We start from the raw sequence: 27,150 nt of genomic DNA on the forward strand, positions 1-27,150 counted from the left end.
CCGCGCGAATCTTTTTCTCTTCTTTCTCGGTTACCAATGCCATTGGATCGTATGGAATCTCGCGATAACAGTCCCCGGCGAGCCAAACACAACGCGATACCACCGCGTTCCTTTTGTCTATTTCGTAAAAATCGGCGCGCTGCCGCGCTCGATACTTCCGCACTCGATAAGCACGTCAGTAGATAATCTCCTGGCAGAGCGCGGTATTTATACCGCGTGAAATAATTAAAGATAGCAGCCTCTTTTAATATCCTATTATTCCAGCGAATGTTTCGTCGAATAATAATAATGCGTCTATTATTACACCATCGATTGTGGTGCAATGGGCGAGAGTCAGCAAGATGCTGTTTTTAAAATCTCACCCTGAAATAGATTAACTTAATCTACTGTGATTAGTCTCCGAATAAGTGCCCTCGCCTCCGTTGATACCTATATCGTGCACGCCAATTGTTCGACTACTCGCGTTGTTCGTCTTGCATTTCCAGGGCTAGGTATTAGGGCTGCTCGAGTAATCGAATATTCGAGTGGCTTGAAATTCGGACCCAGCCGAGCAGTCCGAGTATGTCAAGTAGTTTGAAGCTTGAATGTTTCGAATATTTTAGAATACATATGTTTATCTACTGGATAATGGTTCGTAATTTGAGTAATTAAAATGTTAATTTATTTAGTTATTTATTTATTTATTTATTTAATAAACGGGGATTCCCATGGTATACAAAACAAAAACTAGTGCAATGTACAGAGTCTGATCCATAACTTAAGCAATAATAAATAGATAAGTGAGCATAAATATTTATACATAAGGATATACTAAATACCACCGCGTAGGTTATTAACACGCCTATATAGTAGCATTCTGAATGAATAAAGGGAGCCCATGAAGGGGTCTAAAAACTGCAAATGAAAATATTCTCTAACTGTTGAAAATAATTTTTCGCGTATGTATGATTTAATAATATTTCTTAAGAAAGAACTATTCGACATACCCGGACTCTCGGTTGTTTCGGCCTGCAATTTTTTTAATTTTCGGGTTCGGGATTGTCCCTTGTCAGTTCTCTTCGAGCCGCTCGAAAAAAATCGAGTTCTCGGTTTTCTTTGAGTCGCTCGAAAAAAGTCGAGTTCTCGGTTTTCTTCGAGCTAGGGTAGGTGTACTGTTTGTGGCCATTGCACTGTTTTTGGCCATGTGCATAATTATCTTATTTTTAAACTGCTTGCAGATCATTATTATGTGGAGAAAATTTCACATCATAAATATTTTGTTTGGTATACCGCCAGAAATATAAGGTTACATTTATTGCTTACACGGAAAAATATTATATTTCTTAAGAAGTGGCCAAAACTGGTACAATACCTTAAAGTGGCCACAAATGATACATCTACCCTACTCGGTTCTTTCGAGCCGCTCGCTTTTTTCGAGTACTCGGCTCGGCTCGCTTTTTCCGAGTACTCGAACAGCTCTACTAGGTATAGAAAAGATTTTTCATAGAAAAGATCTTTCATAGAAAAGATTTTTCATAGAAAAGATTTTTCATACAAAATTTTTTTTATAGAAAAGTGTGATTGACCTGAAGAGGAGATCGTTGTGCCTTCACCAGAAAAACCTATACCCGCGCAGTACTCGGAAGTGCCAAACATTCCATCGCGGTTTCCTTTCCGCGAACGGCCGAAAAGGAATGCCCGAACCCCCCGATGCCGTCCGACGCGAAGAGGAGATCTCCGTTCGATCCCGTTCCTCGACTGGTCGAAAGTGGCCTTTCCGCGTGTTTCTCGATGCCCGAATGAAGTCATCTCTTATCCCGGGGCTAATGCAACCTTCCCCCGTGCCTGATCTTTTTCTGCTTCGCCGTTTAATCCGTGGAGGATTCTCCTTCGTGTCGCTCTCGCGCCGCGGCCGAGTCCTCTCGAGAAAGGAGGCGAGCGCGGCCGAAGATAGCCGAGGCTGCGAGGCCGAGAGCCGACGAGCGCGACCATGTGGTGATAGCGCGATGACAGAAGCACTGTCAGTGTCACTACGGCTGCCGTCGAGCGCGGTCGTTCGTCGAGGCATTCTTTTTTTTCCACTGATCTTTCTCACTCGAATCTTCGGCTGGACGCACGCTTCTTTCCTCGTCCCACGAGAAACCCGACACCGATTCTCCGTGCTAGCGATCGTTTCGCGAGACACACGGCCGACAGGGGTACCACGCGAACGGAATTACCGCCTTAGATTAGATCGACCGCCACCGGGGGGCACGGTCGATAGTTTTTTTTTTTTTTTTTTCGTGAACAGGCACGAGGTCGCGGGGCAACGGTCCGAGGTGAGTCCAGGCGTTAAAATCATTTCCATTTTTGGTGCGTGCGAACGGACGGCGGCAGAAAAGGCGCCTTTTACAATCGGCAACGCTCCGCAGCGGCTATTATTATCACGATCCTGAACGAAATTAGCATGCTCGCCGCGTTTGTATACTCGTTGATAAACATGCCCGTGGGTAAACAGCGGGAGGCGGAAAACAAAGTCGCGAACGGTGGGTGGATGCTTGTGTACCATGCGCCTCGAACAATACCAGTGGCTGTATTTTTTTTCTTTCCGTTCCTAGCACGGCCCTTATCTTGTTCTCGGCCCGATAGGCGATGCCCGTGCTTTTTGTTTTCTTTCGCCGCTCGCACTTTAGACCCGTCACAGTTGCCTTCGTACACACGTGCTTCTCTTCCCACGTATTAGCCGCGCGTACATGTACGCGGTACGCGAGCAGTTACAAATCGACCGACCGGAATCGGTTAGCCGCCGGGCGAGGCTTCGAGCCTTCGGGTCGATAATATTGGTAGGAGCGCCACACGCTTCCCTCTGCTAATTCGCCAGATAAAGTGTAAAGGCATTCAAAGTTCACTCTTATCGCTTCTACTTTCATTTGCCGATTGCGACAAAGTATAATAAAGCTGATTATTATAATGACATAGTTTTGGAGCCTGCGGCACAGTGCAAGCGTAGTTAGCCAGTAGCGACGGTGGCATTGGTGGACGCTATAGATTATCTATACTCGACGACTACATGTACCGTATCGGCACCACCTACCACAGCCATACCGTTCGTCGTACATGCCGAACAGAAACCCATTTGTAGATGCATATTTTTCGACGGATCACGCCTACAAACGGTGTGATAGACGCGAGTACCGGCCGCCCTACATATCGCTATCTTTTCGATAGGAACACCACCGGGTATCGCATGTAAAATGAACTTGCCCGTTACGTAATTGGCGCGGCTCTCCTCGCATGTCCCGTTCGCGTGCTACTGGCGAAAAGCGTAACAAACGGGGAAAGTCGTGTGCGCGGACGAGCGCGCCCGCGTGTTATCGTGTTTACATTCTTTGTTCTTTGTCCGCGGCCGGGTGCATCGGCGTGTTTGCGCCGGATCGCGCTTCCCAGCTCGCTCCAACCTTCGCGCGCTCACCGGCTTGGGAATATATTTCGTACCCGAACCGAACGAGCAAACAAACTTCTCTCTTTTTTTTTCACGAGCTTTTTCCCATTAGCCCGCCCCCCCCCCCCCTTATTCTCATCGACGGAACTTTCCATTGCGTTTAACGCGATGCCTCCGATGCGTGTAACTTTTTATGACCGTGTAATTGCGTTATCGGGCGCAAGCGTTGCATGTGGATCGGGCGTCGCTGGCTGAAAAGATGATGCAATCCGCGATCGGAAGCTCTAATGAAACGCGAATGATTCTTTTCAGAAATTGCAGTACGCCAGCGATTGCTCCGGCGGGGCGGTTTAGTTAATTGTAACATAGGTATTTCTGTCTTCTTCGAAAATCGTCGATTTTACACGAATGCATAGTCCACGTTGGTCGACCTGCGCTGCAAGGAAGATAACTATGTTCTTCCTCGAGATGTGTCCACGTGAACCGCGCATAGTATTACTATTGTTTTCCTATCGAGTCCGCGGATGAAAAACGGCGAAGTGAGCGGAATAAATGATTACGAAATTATTCCGCTATTAAGTTTTCCGCTTCTAAAGAGGATCGAACAAAGAGGATTATAATTCGAGGCGAGTCTCCTCGAGCCGAGTTTCCTAACCTCTTTGCGGCATTAATCTTCTCTCAATATTCTCGACTCGTTCCCTTAGACTTTACATTTTTTACGCTCGCGTAGGACTGAAGCCAGCTTTTAAATGCTTTATTTAAAAATCGTCTATACCACAAGAGCGAAGGCCGGCCAGATAAGAGCTTGGGTTAGAAATCAGGCGGCATTTTTATGGTCGACGAGACACGCGCCATTTTTCGTCCTTCCGTTCAGAGAAACACGCTTCCTTTGTTATCCAAGGCCTGTTGTCGGCCGGTCGCAGTCGTCGCGCGCAGCCCGTCTTTTTTTTTTTTTTTCGTTTCGTATCGCGATAGCGCTCTCGGTTCGGCCGGCGACGACGTAATTGCGTTATTATTTACCGCGCGTAATAGCAACCGTCCGCGCAACCGCCGCGCTGAAAGAGAGAACGCGCCCGGAGCCGAGCCGCCGGCGCGAACCGTGCGACCGTCAGCCAGCCCATCGTCGTGGAAATGAAAACGAGATTAGGAATTGGAACGCGGTCTCGATCGTATTGCGAGCGCCACACGCGACACTCGGCTATTCGCTGTGCGGGATAATTGCATCCTCCTTGTCGCGTTCGATCCGCCTTGTGCTCTATTCCATCTACGCGCGTCTCTGCGCCGCCTGGTGCCGATTGGCTTCGCCCAGCTCTCTGTACAGTGGCGGATTTAACAGGGCGGCCTATGAGCAGTTGCCACCTGGGCCCCTGCTCGAAAGGTCCCACCAAGGTCCCATCCTTTTAAAGAAAAATATGATTTTATCCAAACTATATTTTTATTCTGTATTATTACACTGATCCCGCTTTCAGTAAACTACCGCTGTAGTTTACCGAAAAATGGGCCCCTGCTCAGAGGGCCCCCATAGGGCCCTGTCTTAAAAAATAAATTATCAGTTTATCCAAGCACTTTCTTTTCCTATACTTTTCTGTACATCCCTTTTAGTAAACTACCTCTTCATTTTCCCGAAAAATGGGCCCCTCCAGGTTTACCACCTGGGCCTTATTTCTTAAATCCGTCACTGTCGTCGTCTGTACCCGCCAGCCGGGCAAAGTACGCAGCGGGGCGTAATAATGAGATTAGAAAAATAGTTGCCAGGCGTAATTGCGTTGCCGAGGAATCGTTTCTATCTCGGACACAGCCATTACCATGGGAAATAACGGTAACTGTTAATCGCCCAGCGATCGTCGCATTTGTTTGGCTGGGTATGCGGCCTTGAGTCGCCCACCGGGGCCGAGTTGAGCGCTCCGCTGATCTTGGCCTGACATTTCAGGTCCCCTCCGCGAAAAGGTTTTCTTGGAAAAATCGTCGTTGCGTCTCGGTGTTGTTTTCACCTTCTTCCCCGCCACCCTTTCCCTACTTCTCCCAAGAAACTGGTGCGCTCGATGCCGAAGCCTCGCCGTACTACGAATCCACGCGGGGACGGACAGCGTCGCTCTTACTGCCACTCGCATAATTCCCCGCGATAATCTGTTTTTTCCACCGCACGGGCGACTGTAGGAATCGCTTGGACCTCGGCGCCGCGCGTTTCTCGACTCCGCTCTGGTTTCCTGTTTAATCGGGTCCCCTCGTCCACGGTCTTATCACTGCCAGGAAATATGCCGACAGTTACTGGAATTCGAAATTGACGCGTGGACCGGGGCAGAGGGGCATCGAGGTGCCCGGCGAGGGTTGGCATAGTTAGATTAATACGGATATAATGGGAGGTCTCGTCGGGGGAGGCGGCCCTCCGTGAATTTCGAGGAAATGTTTGCTCTCCGTCGGGCGTCGATAGTCGACGTGGGCTTTTCAAGCGCGGTGGATTAGCAGTGTTCAAGCAGGAGTGCGGTCTCTACGATGACCTTTATTTATGGGTAACGTAATAAGGACACACGCCTCCCGCATGGTGCTTGATGTTTGTGAATTCCACCGCCGCGGCTGGTAAAACACCGCGGCGATATGTTTATTGTAATCTGGCCACCACATGCTTCCATATCAACTCGGAGATAAGCTGGTTTTGAATGTCCATCTCGTGTTCAGCGAGTCATGGCTGGTCGGCTCGCTCGTTCGTTTCCGAGTGACGCAAAAGAGAACAGGTTTTCCGCCGCGCGGCATTCCAATTACCGCTGTTTTCCTCGCGTCACGAAAGCCGCGTCAAAGTACTCCTCTTAAATAATTAATCGCCTCGCGGCGCGTAAAGCCGCGTGTCCACCTGTGCATTCGACGCGCACCGATTTTTTTTTTGCTCGTTCGGTGTTCAAAGCGTGCATTCGGGTCCGAACAATACCATGAAATTGGACGCCGCAAATTTCACGGGAACACATGCCGAACCCGGAAATTCGAAAAATTCTGAAACTTTGCGAATATGTAGAGAATTCCCTCCTGATTGCAACGCAATTTTTGTTTGCTGCCCAAATTCACTCTAAGGGGGTGTAATTAACCCCCGAAATTTCTACTATTTTCCGATTTTGTGTTATAAGTCGCGAACTGTAAGAGATAGAAAAAAAGTTTCAAGACAAAAGTTACGTCTTTTAATTAGATCTATCATTTGGTGAAACAATTATTTTACAGTTCACGAGTTATAACACAAAATCGGAAAATAGCCGAATTTTCGGGGGTTAATTTCACTTCCTTCGAGTGAATTTGGGCAGCAAACAAAAATTCCGTTGTAATCAGGAGGAAATCCCCTACATATTCGCAAAGTTTCAAAATTTTTTTAATTTTCGGGTTTAGGATCTTCCCTTGTTAGCCATTTCCGCGGACGGATGAAGAATATTTCTGGCAAGGAAGAGAAAATGGAAGAACTATACTCGAACTTCGAAGCCACATCCTGGAACCTTTCAGCGCGATAAGCAACCGCCAACATTATCGAGTGTACTATATTCCACCGGCTATGCAGGCCAATTTTATGACCGCAAGAGTGTTCCAAGGAATGCTATCTCGCCTCGAGGATTACCCGCGCGACGATCGACGAATCGATTAGCTCGATGAGATTTTCCGTCCAACAGTTGGTTTTTAAGATCTGGAAGCGGGGCTCTCGATCCGCGCAGCCAGGCAGTTCTTGGCCAGTCTCCAAGGCGTCGAATCGCGGGGGAATCCGTCGTCGACGACAAACGGCGCTCCACAGGTGTTTAAACTTAGAACTCGAGCCTAATTAAGATCCTCCAGGCGGACACGCGATTGGGAATTTCGCGGATGCCGGGAAAAACCACTGCTCGCGAATAAACGCTCTCGACTGACCTCTTATTCGCGGCACGATCGCGTTCATCTACACTGCGTTCCACATAAGAGCGTACCAACGGAAAAAAAAGCTCCCACGGATCGGACACACGCGATTGGTCGTAGCATCTTCGCGACTGGTCGTACCACTTTCCATACCGGTTTACTACCAATCAACAGTGCGTATTCCTGCGCGAAACGAGTACGCTCTAATATGGAACGCAGTGCAGTGTCCCATTCCCCGCCGCAGTTTCGCGCCCCCCTGCTTCTCGAATAGCGATGAAACAATTTCCATGCCCTATTTATGTATATTCTTAAATCCGTCTCGCGTAGCGCGTTGATTCAAGACTCACTAGTAGAATACTGGCCTTTCCTTTCATCCTAAATTGGGGGCTTATAAATAGGACGGAAAGGAATTTCTTCGATTCTCGGTTAAATCGGGACAGTCTCGAGAATCCGTGTTCTCCCACGAGCAACTGTTACGCAAATAATTCCTTCCACCAGCGGGGCGACCACGGCGACGGCGACGGACACTTCGTGTTTTCGCGGCTAGTAAAGATCTCGACGCATTAGTATAAATCTTTGGGGGGTGACCGGTCGCAGATAAATCGGCCCGGCATTAAAGCCCGGTAGAGCGCGCGGGGGCCATTACGCGGTTTCGAAAGAATGCTCACTCTTGTCGAGCGGAACAATGGAGAAAGTCGTAAAGGCACCCCCTTTCTTATCTCTTTGGCCGTAAAGTGTTCCGGGGGGGTGAGAGGGGGGCTGCGTTAAATATCTCCGGTAGCCACCGCGAACGGGTTTTACAGTACGTAAAAGCGCGTGAAGGGGAGTGTGATATCCGCGAAGGATGTTCGCGCATCGCTACACTCCTGCTCGGGGCGCGGTGGAAAAAATGGCGAGAAGGCCGAACGGTCAATGTGCCATCTTGCGAATCGAACGGGGGCGCGGGAATCCCTCCCACCTTTTTCTGTTGCCCGGCCGTCTCTGTCTCGCCGTTTTCTCTCGCTCTGTCAAGCGCACATACTCGAAATTCGAAGGTTATTTTTAGATTAGGTTTCCTCGTCGCGTATGGCCACGAAGAGCAGAGCGGCACCGAGAAGACCTCAGTGTAAGAGAGGCGTCGGTGGAGGACGCAGCAGTGGTGACGGACTCTTCGAGTAGTGAGAAGAAGAAGAGCGTGCGCGAGGGAGGAGAAATCGGCAGAGAGGAGAGAAAGGGATAGATCGGGGGAGGGGGAGCGCGCACACCGACGTCCCGAACGCGATCTCTTACGAACGAACGATCGACTGAAATTACTTCTTTCTTACTTTCACCCCAAGTTGGTCCCCTCTGCAACACCAGCTCCCCACCCCACACAACGAAGGCGGGCTAGCTCGTTTCCCACCCTTGAGCCAATCCCTCCTAACCCCCTTCGCGATCCTCCCGAGTTCCTTTCCACCATCCTTTGCACTCCCCTTTGTTTACTTTCATTCGACGACGAAACGAACACTGAACGAATATAACCGATACCTCGAGCTATGGCAGCCACCACCATGGATCCAGTCGACATTGCTAATATCCTCGCGCAGGAACTGCTTTATCAGCAGGTAATCCCATACGTGCCCGAGATCTCAACAAGTGTGTTCCGTTGCTCTCTCGGTTCCTTCCGCGGAATTTCACTTTCGTAAAAATATTTTCGCCGCTTTCTGCGTTGCGCCCTGCCTGTTCGCCTCCAACCCCCGTCGTTCGAAAAGGGGTCGGAGGCCCCCGCCACAGGTCGTCGCGTTCGCCGTAGCGCAGCGTACATTTCGGGGCCGGCCATTAAGTGTATACTCTGTTTTTGTTTACGACCATGCGAATGGCCCCTGTCATTAGGCAGAACGTGTAGCAGCCGCTTGATTTATTTTCAATGGGATAGGGTACTTGACTCGCGCCGCATTTTGTACTTTGCAACAACAAATAAATTGGAGCGTTAAGTGGTTGAACACGGTTCGACCACATGGCCCGCGCGGGAGGAGTAGGTAGCAAAGCCTGACACACTAAAGTCGAGTAACCACGAGTCTCGTAAATCAATGACAGAATTAAAAATCAGTGGAGGAGCAGATGGACCGGTGCACAATTAAACTATTGAGACAAAGCCTAGGGAGAGAGGGCGACAGAGAGAAAAACTTTGTTGAACCGCGAGAAGTCGGTGTCGCGTGCGAAAAGTCAGCGCGGCTTAAATATAGAGAATCGCTTAGAATACCATTGAATACGCTTCTAAATTTGATTTAACTGAGAACGACGTGTCTACTTATTGCTGACGAGCCGGCGGCACTTGGAGATCACGTTCAATCACATTGTGCCTCTCACAAAGTAGCCTTCTGTTCGAAGAAAACGGTATAAAGGACCTCGAGGGGCATCGAAAGCAACCGTCTAAAATAAACACGCCACTTGGCAGGCCTTCGAAATAGCGTTTCATTCACGCCGCCGTTAGTCGAGCAGGCGAATTAACTCCGTACCGAATTCAGAGGGAACCGTAAACACCGAAAAGCTCCTCTCGCGGGACCCCTGGAAACACTCCAGTCCCCTCGACCAACGGCGAAGCAGGCGAAACGAAGCTACATAATAACAGAGACGAAGGACAGAAAAAAAAAAAAGGACGCAACGTAGCGGACGTACGTGTACACTCGCGCGTCGATGAACTTGAAAGAGAAAGTCTATTCGGCGCGCGCTATCCAGGCGCGTTAACGTATGCGGGAGCATTATTGCGATGCGGACGAGCAAAAGGATTGTGCAACATTGTGCAATAACGTTGGAAGTCCCACCCGCCTCGGCGAAACAAACAGATCGTAAGCGAGCCGTGGCTGTGTGTAAAGTGACTCGGATATATTTTCACGTCCCGTTTGAAAAGCGCTGGATCTGTACCGAGGCATCCGTTGGTCGGAATAAAACGCTCCTTCGTAGGAAAAGTAACCGCGGGCGGGTTTGAACCTGTAGAAACGCGTCGTCGAAGCGGGCACAGGCTGGACAGAGTCTCTCTCGCGTCGCTCTATGCCGCGCGTGCACGCGCGCATGCGCGCGAAATATTCCGAGCCGGCGACGTTCGAAGATCCACGAAGGATACGAGAATCGTCCTACGTCCGATTAAGCGTCCGATTACAATTACTTTATCGCCCTCGGTGTCTGGAGTCGAGCCTCTCTAAGCGAGCATCTATTTTTCGCGGTATAGTGTTACGTACACGTGCGGTCGAGGGAGGCTTGGCTCGCTGCCCCTTCCTCCCCAACCCGCGCAAACTTCGCCACACCGTATCTCTCTCTCTGCCTGACGCCGTTTTTCCGAGCAATGTTCTTTCCTCCGCCGGGGAAACGTTGCTCTCGGTACCCAGAGCCGCGTTTCGCAACGGATTTTCTGGTTGCCGATATCGCCCTTTGTTCGCTCGCAACGCGCGCGCGGGCCCAGGGCAGATTAAAACAGCAAACGCATTTATTTATAGACTACAGCGCCGGCGTGCGTGTTGCACCCGCACATGCGCGCTGCGCGCGCGCGCAGCGGGGGGAACGGGGGGAATAAACTGTACCGCGAAACGGAAGGCACGCGTGCGTGCCAACGGGCGGGATTTGGGGGGAAAAAAGCGCGTGTCCGCCGCGCGTCTGCGCGAAAATATGTATGCTGCTGCTGGTCGCGTTCGGTCGCTAGGGTGTCGCGTGGGGATCGTCGCACGACGCGCGGCACCTTATCTCTGTTTTTCTTCCGTCGGGCAGCCTTGCCGCCGTTAGATTGATTTCGAAACGCGATGTCGAGGACTCCGGCGATAATTGAAATAAGTGCATGTCAGCGATTCTGTGCATCGTATCGCGAAACGCATACTCGTCTCCTCCATTTTAATAGAAATAATTGCTTAGAAATTTTGACTCGTTGGGGCGCGCGGAGCCGTCCACCGGCTGGTAACAGGCGGAATTAAAGAATCTTGATTTACCGATGCGTTTTTTCCAACTCGCGAAAAGACTTAGTGCGCCGTGCCGCGGAATGTTCTGCATACCGCGTATCGTGACTAGATTAATGATGCTCGATGCTAGGGATGCAAGAAATGAGAGGTTGATACGCAGCTATTTCTGGAAATCGTGCGTGTATGCGTTTCGCCGTTGCAAAATGCTAATGGAGGTGATATATGCCAGTGGCTGTCACAGGGAAAGGCAGGCGTATGGTCGAGAAAAATTTTGGAGGTTGCAGAAGTAAATTCTTCGAGTGATCACGTCGATATAGTTATGAATTTATAAAAGCTATGATTTTATAATGGATAAAGCCGGGAATCCATCGGGAAGCTAAGCTAAGCTATGCTATGCTATCCGATGCTACGTTTTAACGTAGCTTTTGGTGGAAACGGTTCCATAAGAATGTATTGAAGCTAATTTTTTTAAAACGTGGCATGGCATAGCATAGCATCACATAGCTTAGCTTCCCGGTGGATTTCCGGCTTAAGTCGTGGTATACTGCTAAATTCTGGTAGGCAATCGGCCGCGGACGGTGCTTCGCTCTAGTCTCGCAGCGCGTCGTGACGTGTTCCGTCGCACGGACTAGTCAGAACCTGCCCAGACGTGTCTGACAAAATGATACAGAGTTCGCCCACCAGCGCGTCGTATCGTCTGACATCCTCGCACCGACGATGCTCCGTAAGGTGAACGTCCCGTCAGTCAACGAATGTGTCGTGCAATAATCGCGGTCCCTCGCGACTGTTAAAAAAAGAACCGATAGTACCGTCACTTCCTTTTTTTTTTTAAATCTCGCTGCCAACTGCCAGACTCGAACGTTACAAACATGAAGTGTGCTTGATTTTCTTCGAACTCCTCGTCCAACGGTGAAAGCTAGAAAACGCCTATTTGCGCACATGCGCCGATAATTTGTATCGTCACAAGTCACGGTCGCGTTTCGAAATTTCAGATTAAAGCGAAGCGGAGCCGAGATCGTGAGCTCGATAATCTTTCAACGCAAACAGACGGCTTGCCGGTGTTCGAGCTGTGCGGGTAAACGAAATCGAGTGTACCGATTTCTTTTTCTGTCCCCTCCCCGTTGGAAGGGTACTAACTGTCGCCGCGATGACCACACCTTTGTCGCCTCGCGCAGTTTCGGCCCGACAGAGAGGTCTATAGCCGTAGGAAGTAAATACGAAAGCGATAACTGTCCCCGCCCGATAAACACGCGCCTCCGCGTGCCCCTAAATTTATCAGGCCTTCAATAACAGCCCGTAACCACGAAATTACCTTCCCGGGCATGGTCGCGCGGCCATAAATTTCGGGTCGTGCCAAAATCGAGGGACCCGTGCCGAGCGAAGAAGACGAGGACCTGACCTCCAAGTACATATTACCTGATTTATGCGCGCGCGCGTATCAACCCGAGGCTGCAATAAATTATGTTTAACTCGCCCGAAGGTCGAGATGGATTAACCCCCTAGAGTGCGACCTTTTTTGCGCGTCAAGAATCCAGTGGAAAACTAACGGCCCCGTCGTTCAAAATTTACCGGGCAGCATCTCCTTGCGTTTCCGTTAGAACTTACAATTGGCGTACGTTCTGGAACATCGTTCCCTGTCAAAAAAAACTCTGGCCAACGTGGCTTCTCGTTTCGAAACTGATGGGATTCTCTAAATCGAGGAGGGTCTTGTGTCCCAACACCGAAATTCCAGGAACCGGCGACGCGCCGAAATGATTTTGTAACGCCCAAGTTTATAGCTCCGAGCATTCCTGAACTTGTTGCGCGTGGCAGGATCCAGTGGATGGACCCGCGAGCTTTGTGGGTGATTACTCTCGCGTCGAAGTTAACGTTCGGTGGTGTGCGCTAACAAGGGAACTTTGTGGGTTTTTAGAGTGACTTAAAACAAGAACAGCGGTGTCTTTCATTTGGGCCCTATCGCCCTTTAAGGGGGTGAAAACTAACCTCAAAGTCAAATTGGCACTTCCACTTTTTCGCGTATAACTCTCAAAGTACAACAGATAGAAAAAAATGTTTCAAACAAAAGTTTAATAGTGCAATAAGCGCTACAAACTTGCGTTAACAAAATTTTGAAGATTTTTTTCGTCAGTTATATTTTTTTTAACTCTTTTCAAAATTTTGTTAAAGGAAGTTTGTAGCGCTTATTGCACCATTAAACTTTTGTTTAACACATTTTTTCTATCTGTTGTACTTTAAGAGTTATACGCGAAAAAGTGGAAGTGCCTATTTGACTTTGAGGTTAGTTTTCACCCCCTTACAGAGCGGTAGGGCCCAAATGAAAGACACCGTTATTCTTGTTTTGAACCACTCTAAAAACCCAAAAAGTTGCGTTACAATCGGTGAGTCCGGGTTCGCGGTGTTCCCTTGTAAGTAATTTTAGCGATGACATTTGGGCTGACTGGGGAGGACCTCGCGATGCACCGTGGAATTGCCGGCCGAAATTGGGAAAGAGGCATGTTGAGTTACCGATGATTCCCATTTATAGAGATATCTCGTTTGGCGTAACTGAACTCGGCTGTGTGTTGAGTCGATTCAGAGATTATGAGATCATTGGTCGTGATATATAAGTGGTTCTAGATGAATCTGATTTTTATTGGATCAAGCTGGAGAGTTAGTAAGAAGGGTCTACTACGTTTCAACGAACTTTGTGGCGATACCGCCGATTCCCGTGCAACGCTGCTCGAACTCTGGGAATCGTTCAAAGCACACAAGTCGTCTGACGTATTCAATCGCCGATCGACCTTCGTTAACGATCAGAACACGGTGATCGTAATTTTAGAAATGATAGCGTACGCGTTGCGTGTCGTTGTCTCTTCGCCATATGAGAGCGAAGGACGCGCTTCTCCTTCCTGCGTCCTTTTGTGCTTTCTGGGAAACGTGTAAACGCGCGTGGCTGTAATACGTCGCGCGTCCCCGTCTGCCGATTGGTCGCCGCGATAATAGTGAACGCGAGGCTGTCGCTACGTGAGCTGCGATCCGAGCCGAGTCATTAAAATATCATCGTAAGCTGGACGTGTGCACACACAACTCTTATATATTTGTCCCGATGAAATCTCCATCGGGTTACTGACAATCGATTTGTGGTGCCATCGGGCCTTCGCGTGCCGTAGGACACGTAACGGCGATAGTCGTCGAACCACGAACGTCAAACGGAACAGAGAGGGGACCACGCCGACATTCGCGTTATCTGCACGCACTAAAAATCAGATTAGACGTAGAGAATTGTTTTTAAGCACCACCAGATGTGTTTGAAGTAGCTTTAAAATGCTATTTGTAAAGAGAAAAATGGTAACCTGTTTGAAAATCACTTTGGGTGGGATTCGAACCATGGTCATTTGAGTGGCAGTTTAGTATGCTACCCATTGAGCCATTTAACCTATTACTATTTAACGCGGTTATTTGTCTAACATTATTTAACTCCTTCTACGATTGAAGGTTTGAAACTATCAGAATGCTATTTTCAGGCGATAAAATATCCACGATGGGGACGTGTAAACAGAACTTGAAGATCGACGATTACATACCACGAAGGGGCAATCGGGGGATAATCGTTAGGAACGCCGCGATAATTCGTCGTAATTTTAGCGATGATGATACCGACGATAAAGATGCGCATACCTTGAAACGTAACCCCGAACGATCTATCTGGCTCGTGCGATAGCTTATCGGCTATTGGATCACGGGTATTTTTATCGTTCGCATCTCGGGCGGATTAAGCTGTCGGCGATATCGTGGCGAAAAGGAAACGATAACGCGTGGACGACGTATCGAGTACCTTTCCAGCGTTCGGCGTTTCCTTTTCGTTCGCGTTCCTCTTTTTCTTCTTTTTCTTTTTATTCCTTCTACCGTCGCTCGTTGCGCAACGCGGCCATTTTTCTTTAGAACGAAAACGTTTCTTGGAATTGGGGATCCACGCTGGCCAACGGTTCCCGCCGATAATACGATGAACTTTTTTGTTGTCTGGCCGGACAAACGTAAATTGGCGGCGATCTAATGCGCAGTACCTTCCGACGGCAAACGCGTTCCACAGCTGGCGGCGAAGTATCGTTTGTTTCCTAGCCGTTTCGTTATCTCCTCGCACCTGGCAAACTCGCGTTTTATATTCTTGCATGGTCATCGAGCTGCGCAACAGACTGTTGCATTTCGTGCAACTGGCTATTGTTTACCGTGGGCATAAATACTTCAGGCGTTGTTTCAACCAGTTCTATGTTGTTTCCAAGTAACTGTTAGGTGTCTGATGTTTGCATTAGCATTTGTATGTATTCCCCATGGGCCATGACATCGTTAGCTTACGCGGATCTTGGAAGATGAATTGTTACCACTACCAAAATGAAAGAGGGCTGGAAGTACACTGCCGTTCCACATGAAAGTGTAACAACGCCCTTACCGATTTGCGACCGAACTGCGCAGCTCCCACGGGCGTATCTCACACACGCGATTGGTCGTAGCACTTTCCCTGCCGGTTTACTACCAATCAACAGTGTATCCCTGCGCGAAAGGAGTATGCTCTAATGTGGAACGCAGTGTAGTTGAATAACGCTTTCGCGCACACGCTGTGCGGGTAGCCAACGGTCCCATATCTTGCCTACGTTAACCAGACGCCTCGCGGGCGTTCCCCGCACGTGGTGGCGACCGTTCTCGTACCATCAGATTATTGAAATCTCAGTCGACCAGAAATTCGATCGATCCAAATATATTAAGGTGAAATTGTCGTTTGCTGTTGCAGTTGGTATCTCTGGACGGATTGCACAGCGGAGTGCCGACGAGGACGACGCCGACGTTGACGCCGACAACGCTCCGCAGTATCGAGCAGACGTTCCTGGAGCTGACCAGCGAGTCAGGCTCGCACAGCCGCGAAGCAGGATTCGTACCGCCGCTGGTGGAACCGTCGCAGCCGACGCCGGCACAAACGCAAAACACGGCGGCGCATCATATTATCAACAGCGTCGCTGCCCCCGTGGCCGCGAACACCATCCTCGTGGAGACCCATCAGACACAGCCGCAGCAGCCAGCCAGGCGCAACATGGGTGGCAGAAGGCCTACAAGAACGATCGGGATGTCCCCCGAGGAGGAGGAGCGGCGACAGATCCGACGGGAGAGGAATAAAATGGCAGCAGCCAGGTGCCGCAAGCGAAGAATGGATCATACCAATGCCCTGCTAGAAGTAAGTCAAAGATTTTTGGCTTGCTCAAGATCACTGGGAAAATCAGTGCCTCCTTAGGGGCCGTCCTTAAATTACGCAAGGGTAATTTTGGCGATTTCTTACCCCCCCCCTCCCTCCCCTAGTATAAGAATTCGTAAGTTATATTCCAACCCCCTCCTTCTTACGTAATATATTTTACATTTAATTTTTCAGTTATTAAAACTCTTTTAAAGGTTTATATAATTCATTTAACTTGGTTTCAGGAAATTTGAACTTAAACTACTTTTCTGGGACAGTAATGATAGAATTTGTATTTATTGAAAATTAGATTAAAAAATATTACGTAAGACGCTACCTGACCCCCCCCCCCCTCCCCCGTAAGAAAACGTAAGAAATTCACGACCCATATCCGAAATTGCGCACACATATCCGTTCCGTGTCAGTTCCGTATCGGGAGCAGAAGAAGTCAGATACAGGCACGTCGGGTTAGCTTCGGAAGCATTCGGCACACATAACCACTGCGTTATCCGATTCGCCTGTATCGCTCCCCTTACCGCGAATCTTACACCCCCCTCAGCTTACGCTCCGTCTATATATGTCTATGGAAGAGACCCTCTACGCCCCTCTTCTTCTTACCACTGGCACGACGGATACGGAACTGATACGGAACGGATATGTGCGCGCAGACCTTTAAGCGACCAAGACCTTCTACAGGAGAGCATAGATAAGGTACCGGAATCGAGTCGAGTGGAGAAACTAATGCAAATCCGTTTTACAGGAGACTGAGGGTTTGGAACAGAAGAAACAGAGCTTGCAGGAGGAGATCCACCAGCTGCAGCAGGCCAAAGACGAGCTGGAGTTCATTCTGGAGGCTCACAGGGCAGTGTGTCGACTCCGGTCCGCCTCCCCGCCGGATGTGAAGCCTGTGATAAAGCTCGACCTCCAGATCGACGATCAATTCGTCGAGAACGCGAAGCGCGAGGCAGTGGTGAACGCCCCGAGACCAAACAGACCGAACTCGTTGCCAGTAGGGTTCGACAACAACAACAGACCGAACTCCTTGCCCATTTTCACCGAGCCGAAGGAGAGGCCGGACACGTTGACGTTCAAGACCGTGGAGACACCGTCGTTCATGAAACCGTCGATGGACGTCGCGGGGATGCCGATCACCACCCCGACCAGTGGCATACCGTTCAACTTCGAGTCCCTGATGGAGGGCGGCACCGGCCTCACGCCAGTCTCCACGCCCCTGATACCGTCCTGCTCGACGCAGCAGAGAAACAATCTGTCCGCCGTCGACCTAAGCTCGCCGGACGCGAATCCCCCGAAGCTCGTGAGTTTATGACGCCAAGAAGGCCTCGAGTACGGTTCGAACGAGGACGATCCCGAATGAGGGGAGCCTTGATAAACCCGACGCACTTTGTTTCTGTTTTCTTGCGAGAATCGTAAGCTGTACGGAGAGGAGGGAACCATGACGCGAAAGGAAGCTTCGAATTCTTTGTTTCTCTCTTCTACATCACCAGTTGCCATATAACTATATCGACTATCGAACGTTCATCTTTGTTGGGCAGTATTAAAGGAGACATCCCATCCGCCTCGTTGCAACGAGAATTTGCCTTTCATTCTTTCTTCTTTTACATTGCCTGTGGCGATCGTGCGCGCTCCCGTCCGGTCTGGGACGACCGACGGGCCCAACGAGCTCGTAAATGCATTTCTCCGGCGTATCGGAACGATTTTGTCTGTACACGTATTTTTCTTTTTTTGTTTTTGTAAAGAGGGGGAAGGAACGATAGAATAAAAGGATGGTCGTTGCGTTGGTGTTGATTGTATCTGGTGAACGATCACGAAGCGAGGGGACCCACGGAATTGGTTACCGTTATCATGAGATTCTGGTAACTTCTGCCTTAAATCACGTTTTTCCAATGGAGGAGGTCGCGTCGAGAGATACAGTATTGCGCCTGTCATGGATTCGATCCATCCAGTAAGAGCTGTTTATATTTTTACAATCGCCGCGGAGTAAATTTCGATTTGTATCGAGCCTACAAGAAGGGAGCTTTCTTCTTACTGCGCTAGGGGGCGAAGAAAAAGAAAACAAACACACACACACACACGTACACACACACATACAAGGAGTGCGAAACATTTGTTTGCATCTTAACGATTATAGTCGCGGATTAAGAGAAAAGTATCTGCATACGCAAGGTGATATGTAATTGTATTTAACGTTTTACGTAAAACAAATTAGATTACGTAACGAGCATACAGAAGATTGTCATTTTGTTTTTTAAGTAATCGAATTAAGAGGAAATTTTATACTATTAATTACGTAATACATCGGGCGGAGAATCCTGTGTAGAAATTCTAAGGCAATCGATTTTAACGCTCAAAAGATTTTTTAGATTAAGATTTATGACCGTGTTGTCTTTGAATTGCGCCTAACATCCCGATCGTGTGCCGCACAATTCAAAGGTAACCCATTAAAGCGGCTTAATGACGATAGAAAGTAATATATATATATATTATGCGTATATAAATATATATTTTATTGAAGACTCCGCGAATGCTGGTCCGGCATTCGTTTCGCCTTTTCGAGTTCGTCCGAGCCGCTTTTACACGCATACGAGAGAGAAGATTTATGTGCAACTGACGTGTTTGCAAAAAGTCTCACCCCATAACATTTAATCCCTCCAATACATATAATATATTAGACACATACATATATTTTACTATGTATGACATTTTTGCATGATTTTAAGCAATATTAATATATTTATACGCGGCTACTGGTTGCGAGGCCGGTTTTCTGCGTTTCGATAATAAGACTTCTCTTCTTAATTAATTGTAGCTCGTTGCCGAGAAACTGTTTTATGGCCTGCTCGATACGAAAGCCGGCATCGCAATCAACAGCCGCGATCGTATAAGAAAAAGATTGTAACGCACCATTGATAATGCTGCAATATATTTTGATTAGATCGAAACGATTAAATGAGACCGAGGGACGTGTAATCGCCGAGAACAACAAATAACGATCTTCCAATCGAGTGGGAGGTCGTTAATTTTCTCGTAGCTTGTAAGTCGGAGCAACGATCGATTCTTCGGGAGTCAACTGAAACCGTTCAGTGAAACATGTGCAAGAAACTCGCGTTACGTTAGAACGATCGAAATTTGTATCTTTGTAAAATCGAACCGCTGATTTCTACATATAAACCATTTCGATGAAACTAACGATGAGGAGGTATATTGGTTTTTCAAACACATCATTCACGCTTTGTCCCTACTCTCACTGGCATTTATTTCGCAACAGTTTCAGCCAATCTTCTAACAAAAACCTGTGACCCTCTTAATAGTTTCTGCTTCGTTCACAGGATCCATTCGCCTGTAGTGATCGAACTCTAACGAAATCGTTGCATGACCCGACGAAAGTATCCTTAGAGTTGTCGAGTATCCCAGCAGCTCAGCCAGCGGTGCGAAGCACCTGATCACCTGTTGGCATCGCGTAAATTCATGTTACACGGCCGTTATAGTTTTAGGAGATTTTATTTACCTTGCTCCGTCCACGCATGTCGATCTTTTGTATCTCTGCACGTCTCTTTGAAAGATCCGCGATGACGCCAGTCGAGTATTCGTTATCAACCACAATCTCCAGCTGCATTATCGGCTCCAGCAGCGCAATTGTGCTGGCCTGCATCAACTAAACGTAATCGGACATTACGTTAATACTTATCATTCTCACTCACAAGGGATGATCCCGAACCCGGAAATTCATAAAGTTCTGAAACTTTGTGAATATGTAGGGGATTTCCTCTTGATTAAAAAGGAATTTTTGCTTGCTGCCCAAATTCACTCGAAGAGGGCGAAATTAACCCCTGAAAATTCGACTATTTTCTGATTTTGTGTTATAACTCGCGAACTGTAAGAGATAGAAAAACAGTTTCATGGCAAAAGTTACTTCTTTTAATTGGATCTATCATTTGGTAAAAAAAATTATTTTATAGTTCACGAGTTATAGCACAAAATAACTGGATTTTCAGGGGTCAATTACACCCCCTTAGAGTGAATTTGGGCAGCAAACAAAAATTGCGTTGCGATCAGCAGGAAATCCTCTACACATTCACGAAGTTTCAGAATTTTTTGAATTTCCGGATTCGGGAGCTTTCCTTTGTCAGCCGTTATTAGACTATAGTCTGAAAGAATCAAATGAGAAGGATAGAACATAGCTCCGAACGAACGAACTGTTCTTTCTTGCGTTGAAGTTTGCTGTATTCTGGAGCGACCAGGCCAGTGCGAAAACAAGCGAACAGAAAGATGTAAATCCCAAAGTGTAGATCCGCAGAAATATTCCTTGCATTTGCGAAATAACTTAATAATTTCATGATTTCTGGATATGTGTCCCTCCTCTGCAGCATCAGCGACAAACCGCTAGAATATTGGAGCAAACGGCAATCGCAATCGGGCCGCATTCGCAAGATCCTAGATTCGGATTTGCTGGAAAATGTACGTTTATAAGGTTAAACGGAAGATGAATCCATTCCAGCCAGTTCTAACCGATTCCTCTGCCGAACGATCGACAGGTTATCGAAATACAGGACTTCGAGCAACCCAATGGCTTTGGCACCTCTATCCTATGCCCATCCGATACGTCCCAATTCCTTAATATCGAACTACCGATCCTAGTCGTGGTCATAAAGAATCTAAACCTGCAGTGCCGGCTACAAGTGCAGGTAACTGTTGATTAATCCACCACCTGCTCGCGCATAGTTCCCATTAATTTCATCTTAATCTGCGACCTCCATCGACCTAGGTGTTGGATACCCAGAATTGCCCGCATCACTTCCAATTCTCCAACTCCGAGTGTGAGAAGCAGAATTCCAAGGGCGTGATATGTCGCGTGAAGGTGCAGTTGGAGACAGGATGGAACAAGATAGAACTAAACCTGTTGCACCTGACGCAGGCCGCTTTTAAATGCCAGTACGCGGTCGTTCAGAGGCTGCAGGTGTGGGGGAACTGCCGTTTGCGCAGGGTCTACTTCATAGACAAGCACTATGGCAACGAGGAGATTTGCCCTGAACTGTACCAAGGGTTCCTTGACTCGTACATGCTCAAGTGGGGCATTCATACCATCGACAAGTCAACGCAAACGAATACTAAAAGGAACAAGAGTAGACCGAGGGAGGGCCAGAGCGCGAAGGGTGGCCCGGCGAGGCAGCTGAGTGCTGACAATGTTGTAGCAGGTGGAACTGATCGCAGCGCTGCGAAGAATCCTGCTGCACGCAGGACGGTCGATGAGAATTTACTGAGAAACCTGCAGATTAAAACCGACATGCTGGTCAACGATTTCTTCAACAGGCAGTCCGCAAAGTCGCCGCGCGCTTTAGAGTTTAAGCAGCAAACAAAGTGGAAGCATTACGCTCTTCCAGTAATGAACGCTAAACCAAAGTCCTTCGGTTCGAGTGCTGTTTCTGAGGATGCGTTCAGGAGGATCAATATCCTTCGAACGTTAACCGACACATACGTATCCAACGAGGAGAAGCGTAAAGAAGAGAACGCGGTGAAGGATATACAGGAGAACTGGAGGCAGAGGTACTTCCACCAAGTGCAGTCACTGAAGGATAGGGATTCCTCCGCACAGAGCATGACCAGGACGATGTTGGAACGCAAGCCAAAATCTATGTTGGTACTATCTGAAAGGAAATATAGCAGTGGGAAGTGATAGCCTTTAGGAGCAAGGAAGGCCACCGAGCGCAATGAAAGCAACACGGCTATCAATTAGCTACTAGCTCGTTGGTAGAAATGTGAAGTAACGAATTTTAATATACTTTTCAATATATCATTGAACCTTCAAGCCCATACCTTCTTAATGCTCTGTGCAACAGTGGCAGTAACTATCGTCGGAGATGTTCCAGGCCCCCATTCCAGCCAATGCAATTTCACGCCCATATTTATCACTGGGTAACTCAATTTCGGGCCATGTAAGAGAACCGACTGTACGCCAGCGTTAACCGCCTTCATCATTTTCAATGGTATAGCATCGATATTCGCGCTATGGTCAGGCGACCTGTCCAGTAGTAAGCTCTGGCTTCCGTGATAGTCTGGTATCAACGACATGGTTACCGTAACGACGTAGGTACTCTTTCCCATTTTATACTCGGACGTGAAAGTGTCTGTGATAGGATTCGTTACTGTCTCCCTGTAAGCAATTTGCAAGGGGCCCAACTCGGCGTCGATTTTGTATTCTGATTTGATTCTGTCTTTGATGATCTCAATGTGCAATTCACCCATGCCGGCGAGTACAGTCTGGCCGCTTTCACTGTCTTGTATCACTCTTAAACTAGGGTCTTCTCTTTCCAGTTGCTGAAGAGCAGTCTCGAAAGCCGCCTGAGCGGAGAGAGACGGTGCTTCTATCGAGCAGAAAAACACTGGCTCTAATATCCTTGAATTTGACGCGAAGAAGTTTGCCACGTCTTCCGGGCTAATGTCTTCCCGTGACTCTAGGTCTTTCCTTGCACTACTGGCTACTGCCGCCGTTGTCGTCACTAAGTCACCAGTCACGGTAGACTTTAGCCCCGTGACTGCTACTATGTTACCGTCACCGATGTTAGACACCTCGTGGTAATCATCCGCACAGGCAATGTATAATTTGCCGGCGTGTTCCGCTATCTCTTTGCGAATGTTGTAAAGCTTCGCACCTTTCTCCATCCGACCTGTGTAAACTCTGAAGAAGGTGATAGGTCCTCTTATCTTGTCGTGGACAACTTTAAATGCTCTCGCGGATAGTTTCTTGCTAAAAGGGCGATAATACTTCATGTGTTTATTTCGATCAGGCGATGGTAAGTAGAGGAGAACGCTATCCATTAGAGGCTGTACCCCTATGTTTTTGTAAGAGCTACCCAACAGCACAGGAACGCCTTTCCTGCTTATCGTACTTCTATATAAAGAGTCGTGCAATGTTTGCGGAGTAATCGCATCTAAAGATTCTTGCTCGATGATTACATCAGCCAGTATATCGTCCATATTAGAGAGTTTGTCGGTTAAATCTCTGCGTTTTTCAAGCGCCAACTCCCACAGGCTTTTATCCTCTTCCTCGGATAATTTCGATCTTGCAAACCTCATGCCCATATTCTTCCCATCGAAGATCAGCTTTTCTAAGGAAACCACATCCACGATGCCCGTCAACGTCCCCGTTTCTTTGATAGGGAACTGCGTAGGCAACGCTTCCACATTCAGCTTGGATTCGATGGACTTTACATTAGCATCAAAATTTGCGCCGGGCCTGTCCATTTTGTTTACATAAATAATTCTAGGTATGTCGTACTTGTCGGCTTGTCTACAAACCGTTAGTGTCTGGGCCTCTACACCTGCGGAACCATCAAGTATAACTATAGCACCGTCCAACACCCTTAAAGTTTGCTCTACCTCCATGGTGAAGTCGATATGTCCCGGTGTGTCGATTAAGTTAACACGGTGATTCTTCCAGTCAAACGTCACCGCAGCGGAGGTAATTGTAATGCCGCGTTGCCGCTCTTGATCCATGTAATCCGTTACCGTGTTTCCATGATGGACCTCGCCCATAGATTTAATCAGACCAGAATAGTATAACATTCTCTCAGTGGTGGTGGTCTTCCCTGAAAGATCATCGTGCGGATTGTGAATCGTTCCTGTCTGCGACAGTGAAATGGTAATAGGTTATCTGAACGATTAAATTGAAATTAGACAAACCGGCATCGATGTGCGCCAAAATCCCGATGTTGCGAATCTTTGCGGTCTCTTGTTCCTCATAGTTCCCCTTCGCAACTCTCGCACTATTTTGCGCGTATCGCTTCTGAAGCTGACTCCAAGAAGTTTTTATTAATCTACCTTTCAGCATGACTTCTAACCTAACGACGGGGATTCGAATTTCACCGTGCAGAACGGAACCGTGCGCGGAAACGATTTTTCCGGTTCAGATATTACCCGGCCGATTGGTTCGAATATTAAAACGATAGATTTGTAGAATTTGTGTATTTCGGAAACATTTATTACGCTCTTTATAAATGATTTACTTATATCTAGCTTTAATGGTGGTTTCATCGTAATACGTATTAAATTTCTTCCATTTCCTCCTTCTGGAAGGATCGCAATAACTGTTCGCAGGAGCCATAGTTGGCATTAATCCTGAAAGGAACGATACATGGTTTACGTTATGTTTCTACGAGTAACACCTAGTCTCGTGATAAGATATAAATTATCATGAGAACAAAGCTACGAATAAATGCTACTACTCCATGCTACCAATCATTTATTAACCTGCTTTTTGTGCCATTTTGACCAATATGCTGATTCTCTCCTGCTGAGTTTCACAGAGCCCTGTAACTCTACGTGGTAATATACAACCATCCGACCTCAGGAACTGACTTAGAATGAGAACGTCCTACGAACAATTTGAATTTACCAAAGAATAGAGTAATTCATAGAAATGTCGCAACATGTAATCCATACAGTAAGCTGTTATGCTCTTACTGTGTGCTTAATATCAAGATTAGTGGAGCATATAGGGCAAGCCCCGTTTTTCAGCTTCAGCAGTCGGTCTTCGTTCTTATCCTTTTTGATCACTGCCTCGATGACTAAAGTATTCCCATCTTTCTTCTCAATAACTGAAGAGGAAGACGTATGAAATAGAGCAAATCAAAAGGTGTAGGTTAGAACAGGTTTCACAAACGAACATGATTTAATGCAAATTTTGAATTGGAATTTATGTTCGACATTTTTTTCTCACTTTCTTTAAGTTGCCTTGATGCAGACAATGATATATTCCTATTATGCCCTGGTATGGTTTTTCCGAAACATTTCACGATCCGATATATCGCAGCCATTTTCACGATACAGTATAAAATGGTTATGTTAGTTCAACACCGTATAATGAACGTAATAATACTATTTATTTGCAATAGAGACTGTGGCCCGTTGCAGAGGCTGCAGAATTCATTATGCAATTATTTCCAATAATAAAACTGTTCGTTTATTGTAACAAGAAATTGTCTGGAAGTTCAGTATTTTATCTAAACAAACTTCGCGGGGTCAAAAATGGCGCCCCCAATTGAAAAACTTTTCTACTAACATCCAGGGATCGGCTGACTTAAGCTACGCTGATGGAGGGGGAAACACCTACAGGGAGCGGTGGTAACGGGTAGGTGAACTGACGCCAGCGCGAAGGCAGCCAAGTGGCGACAACGCGAAGCGAATGTGACGTCTCATGCTTTACGTTGTTGCATGACCACGCGAACGTAGTCACAGAAATGTATATAATCGATAGGTAAATCAGGAGCGAAATTTGAAAACTGATGTTTGCGTATGATTGAGAAAGTAATATTAAGGATGCGCGATGCGGGTGGCATACGTGGGAAAGATGCATACAAAGAAATTGAATATATTTTCTTTTCCTAAGAAAAGAAGAAATATTCAATTTCAATGTTTATCCTTCTATCTGCTGCATACGTGTCGCTGGCGCGACGATCCGTGGACAGGTTTTAAAGTAAACGGTGCATTACACGTATACACATACCATACGTCCCGATTCACACCAATTCACACATTCACAGTTTAGTACGCACCTCATTGGTAGGAGGCGCTACAAACTCTGCTTCAACTTTCGTAAGAGGGAAGCTTGGCCCCCCTGCGGTCACAGAACACTGGCACACGAGGAAGCACGTGGCGCGCCTTGGGGTCGTGTAGGGATTAAGGTGCTCTAGGTGCGGAGAGGACGACGAAACTCCTTTCCACTTAATGACGCAGTGTGAGGGAACGGCGGACCCGACACAGTTATTGCTGGGGACCTCCTAATTAAGACTGTCAGTACGGGCTCGGACACAGTGGTTCAGCAGGACGGATTGTAAGTGCCTGAGAAATATACAGGGTGTACCAGAAAAACTGGAACCTCGGATTAACTCGTAGTATGAAGTTTTCGGAAAAAAGTTTTAGGGTTTGGAAAGAGGCATTTGATGATGACGTTAACCATAACCTAAGGGTCAAGTTAAGAGGTCAGTCCAAGGTTAACTTGATTTTTTTAATTAGAATATCCAGGGCCGGCGCGAGGATGATTGGTGCCCTTATCCAAGAAAACTTTTGGCGCCCCCATTTTTTGCACCTGTTTTCTATTTAATATGTTTTGTCTTTACGAGGTACAATAAAAAGAAAATTACATTTACATTTTGTTTATGCGGGAGTTGGATTCCTTTATTTTTAAGCTTGCGTTATAGTTGTTTAGCGCCCCCTTCGGCTGGCGCCCTTATGCGGCGCGTAACTTGCATAATGGGTTCCGCCGGTCCTGGGAACATCTATCTTCGGCATCCGAAATGAAAAGAACGGAAAATGTTACGTTTAAGTATGTGGTTTGATATTTAAGCCGTGTGTTTGATATTTAAAAACGGATGTTCGGTTTCAGTTTTTGAATACTACCCCTATATTATTACTACCCATGTACCAAATATGTGAATATTTTAAAAGAAATAAAATGATACATCGAAGTAGTAGAAATATTTATTTTTCTGTTAGATGACTTATTTTTCTCATACTACCAAAATATGAAAGTAAACTATTATAATACTGTTTTACGAACTAAATAAATAATTTAAATATTTTTGCCTATTGTAAACTTTAATATTAGATAATAAAATACATCCTCTTTTAACATGGCAATAAACTACATTATTAGAATATTTATTATTCGCAAATAATATTCGTATCTTTGTCATATCAAAAGGACTCGTTATCTTTGCTTTTTATACGTGTAAATTAACATGTTTGATAACTTAACGATGTATAAACAC

The 27,150-nt window shown here is 47.1% G+C and overlaps 4 protein-coding genes across 8 annotated transcripts in view; 2 read left to right on the forward strand and 2 right to left on the reverse strand.

Annotated features, from left to right (window-relative positions):
• Positions 1 to 19,573, forward strand: part of Kay (transcription factor kayak) — a 37,345-nt gene extending 17,772 nt beyond the window's left edge. For 2 of the 4 annotated variants that reach the window (XM_076811132.1, XM_076811131.1), the window contains 2 exons: positions 15,932 to 16,369; positions 17,127 to 19,573. In XM_076811132.1, coding sequence (XP_076667247.1) covers positions 15,932 to 16,369; positions 17,127 to 17,693 — 1,005 coding nt within the window. In that variant the 3' untranslated portion in view covers positions 17,694 to 19,573. Of the gene's footprint in view, positions 1 to 1,970; positions 2,298 to 8,352; positions 8,845 to 15,931; positions 16,370 to 17,126 lie in introns of those variants that run through there. The other 2 variants (XM_076811130.1, XM_076811133.1) reach the window with 2 other exon arrangements.
• Positions 18,099 to 24,281, reverse strand: Mrrf2 (mitochondrial ribosome recycling factor 2). 2 transcript variants are annotated; one of them, XM_076811127.1, is made up of 4 exons: positions 24,065 to 24,281; positions 22,199 to 23,970; positions 19,893 to 20,039; positions 18,099 to 19,831 (listed from the first exon to the last, which is right to left on the reverse strand). In XM_076811127.1, exons 1-4 carry the CDS (start codon positions 24,210 to 24,212, stop codon positions 19,667 to 19,669), a joined length of 2,232 nt encoding a protein of 743 aa, XP_076667242.1. In that variant the 5' UTR covers positions 24,213 to 24,281; the 3' UTR covers positions 18,099 to 19,666. The 2 variants fall into 2 exon arrangements, with proteins under 2 accessions (XP_076667242.1, XP_076667243.1); XM_076811128.1 differs by lacking the exons at positions 18,099 to 19,831; positions 19,893 to 20,039 and adding an exon at positions 21,855 to 22,029 and having other exon boundaries at positions 24,065 to 24,212.
• Positions 20,035 to 26,847, forward strand: LOC143368427 (uncharacterized). The gene is made up of 3 exons (XM_076811135.1): positions 20,035 to 20,842; positions 20,920 to 21,069; positions 21,150 to 26,847. The coding sequence occupies exons 1-3, from the start codon at positions 20,720 to 20,722 to the stop codon at positions 22,056 to 22,058; spliced, it is 1,182 nt and encodes a 393-aa protein (XP_076667250.1). The 5' UTR covers positions 20,035 to 20,719; the 3' UTR covers positions 22,059 to 26,847.
• Positions 24,332 to 25,239, reverse strand: Mrps18a (mitochondrial ribosomal protein S18A). Its single transcript, XM_076811134.1, has 4 exons — positions 25,101 to 25,239; positions 24,845 to 24,978; positions 24,632 to 24,755; positions 24,332 to 24,499 (listed from the first exon to the last, which is right to left on the reverse strand). The coding sequence occupies exons 1-4, from the start codon at positions 25,195 to 25,197 to the stop codon at positions 24,384 to 24,386; spliced, it is 471 nt and encodes a 156-aa protein (XP_076667249.1). The 5' UTR covers positions 25,198 to 25,239; the 3' UTR covers positions 24,332 to 24,383.
• Positions 26,848 to 27,150: the final 303 nt, after the last annotated feature.

The sequence above is a fragment of the Andrena cerasifolii genome, chromosome 4, assembly GCF_050908995.1.
Source record: "Andrena cerasifolii isolate SP2316 chromosome 4, iyAndCera1_principal, whole genome shotgun sequence".
NCBI classification, from domain to species: domain Eukaryota; kingdom Metazoa; phylum Arthropoda; class Insecta; order Hymenoptera; family Andrenidae; genus Andrena; species Andrena cerasifolii.

What these genes read in the sequence shown, in the direction of transcription:
- LOC143368427 (XM_076811135.1), top strand. Translation starts at nt 20,720, where the DNA reads ATGATTTCTGGATATGTGTCCCTCCTCTGCAGCATCAGCGACAAACCG. An exon ending in ATTCGGATTTGCTGGAAAAT is followed by an intron (nt 20,843 to 20,919) that starts GTACGTTTATAA and finishes AACGATCGACAG; the next exon opens with GTTATCGAAATACAGGACTT. An exon ending in AGTGCCGGCTACAAGTGCAG is followed by an intron (nt 21,070 to 21,149) that starts GTAACTGTTGAT and finishes CCATCGACCTAG; the next exon opens with GTGTTGGATACCCAGAATTG.
- Mrrf2 (XM_076811127.1), bottom strand. Translation starts at nt 24,212, where the DNA reads ATGCTGAAAGGTAGATTAATAAAAACTTCTTGGAGTCAGCTTCAGAAG. An exon ending in TTGCACAGAGCATTAAGAAG is followed by an intron (nt 20,040 to 22,198) that starts GTATGGGCTTGA and finishes GATTACGTTTAG; the next exon opens with TTGATGCAGGCCAGCACAAT. An exon ending in ACATGCGTGGACGGAGCAAG is followed by an intron (nt 19,832 to 19,892) that starts GTAAATAAAATC and finishes CGATGCCAACAG; the next exon opens with GTGATCAGGTGCTTCGCACC.
- Mrps18a (XM_076811134.1), bottom strand. Translation starts at nt 25,197, where the DNA reads ATGGCTGCGATATATCGGATCGTGAAATGTTTCGGAAAAACCATACCA. An exon ending in ATCAAGGCAACTTAAAGAAA is followed by an intron (nt 24,979 to 25,100) that starts GTGAGAAAAAAA and finishes CTTCCTCTTCAG; the next exon opens with TTATTGAGAAGAAAGATGGG. An exon ending in CAAAATGGCACAAAAAGCAG is followed by an intron (nt 24,500 to 24,631) that starts GTTAATAAATGA and finishes CGTTCCTTTCAG; the next exon opens with GATTAATGCCAACTATGGCT.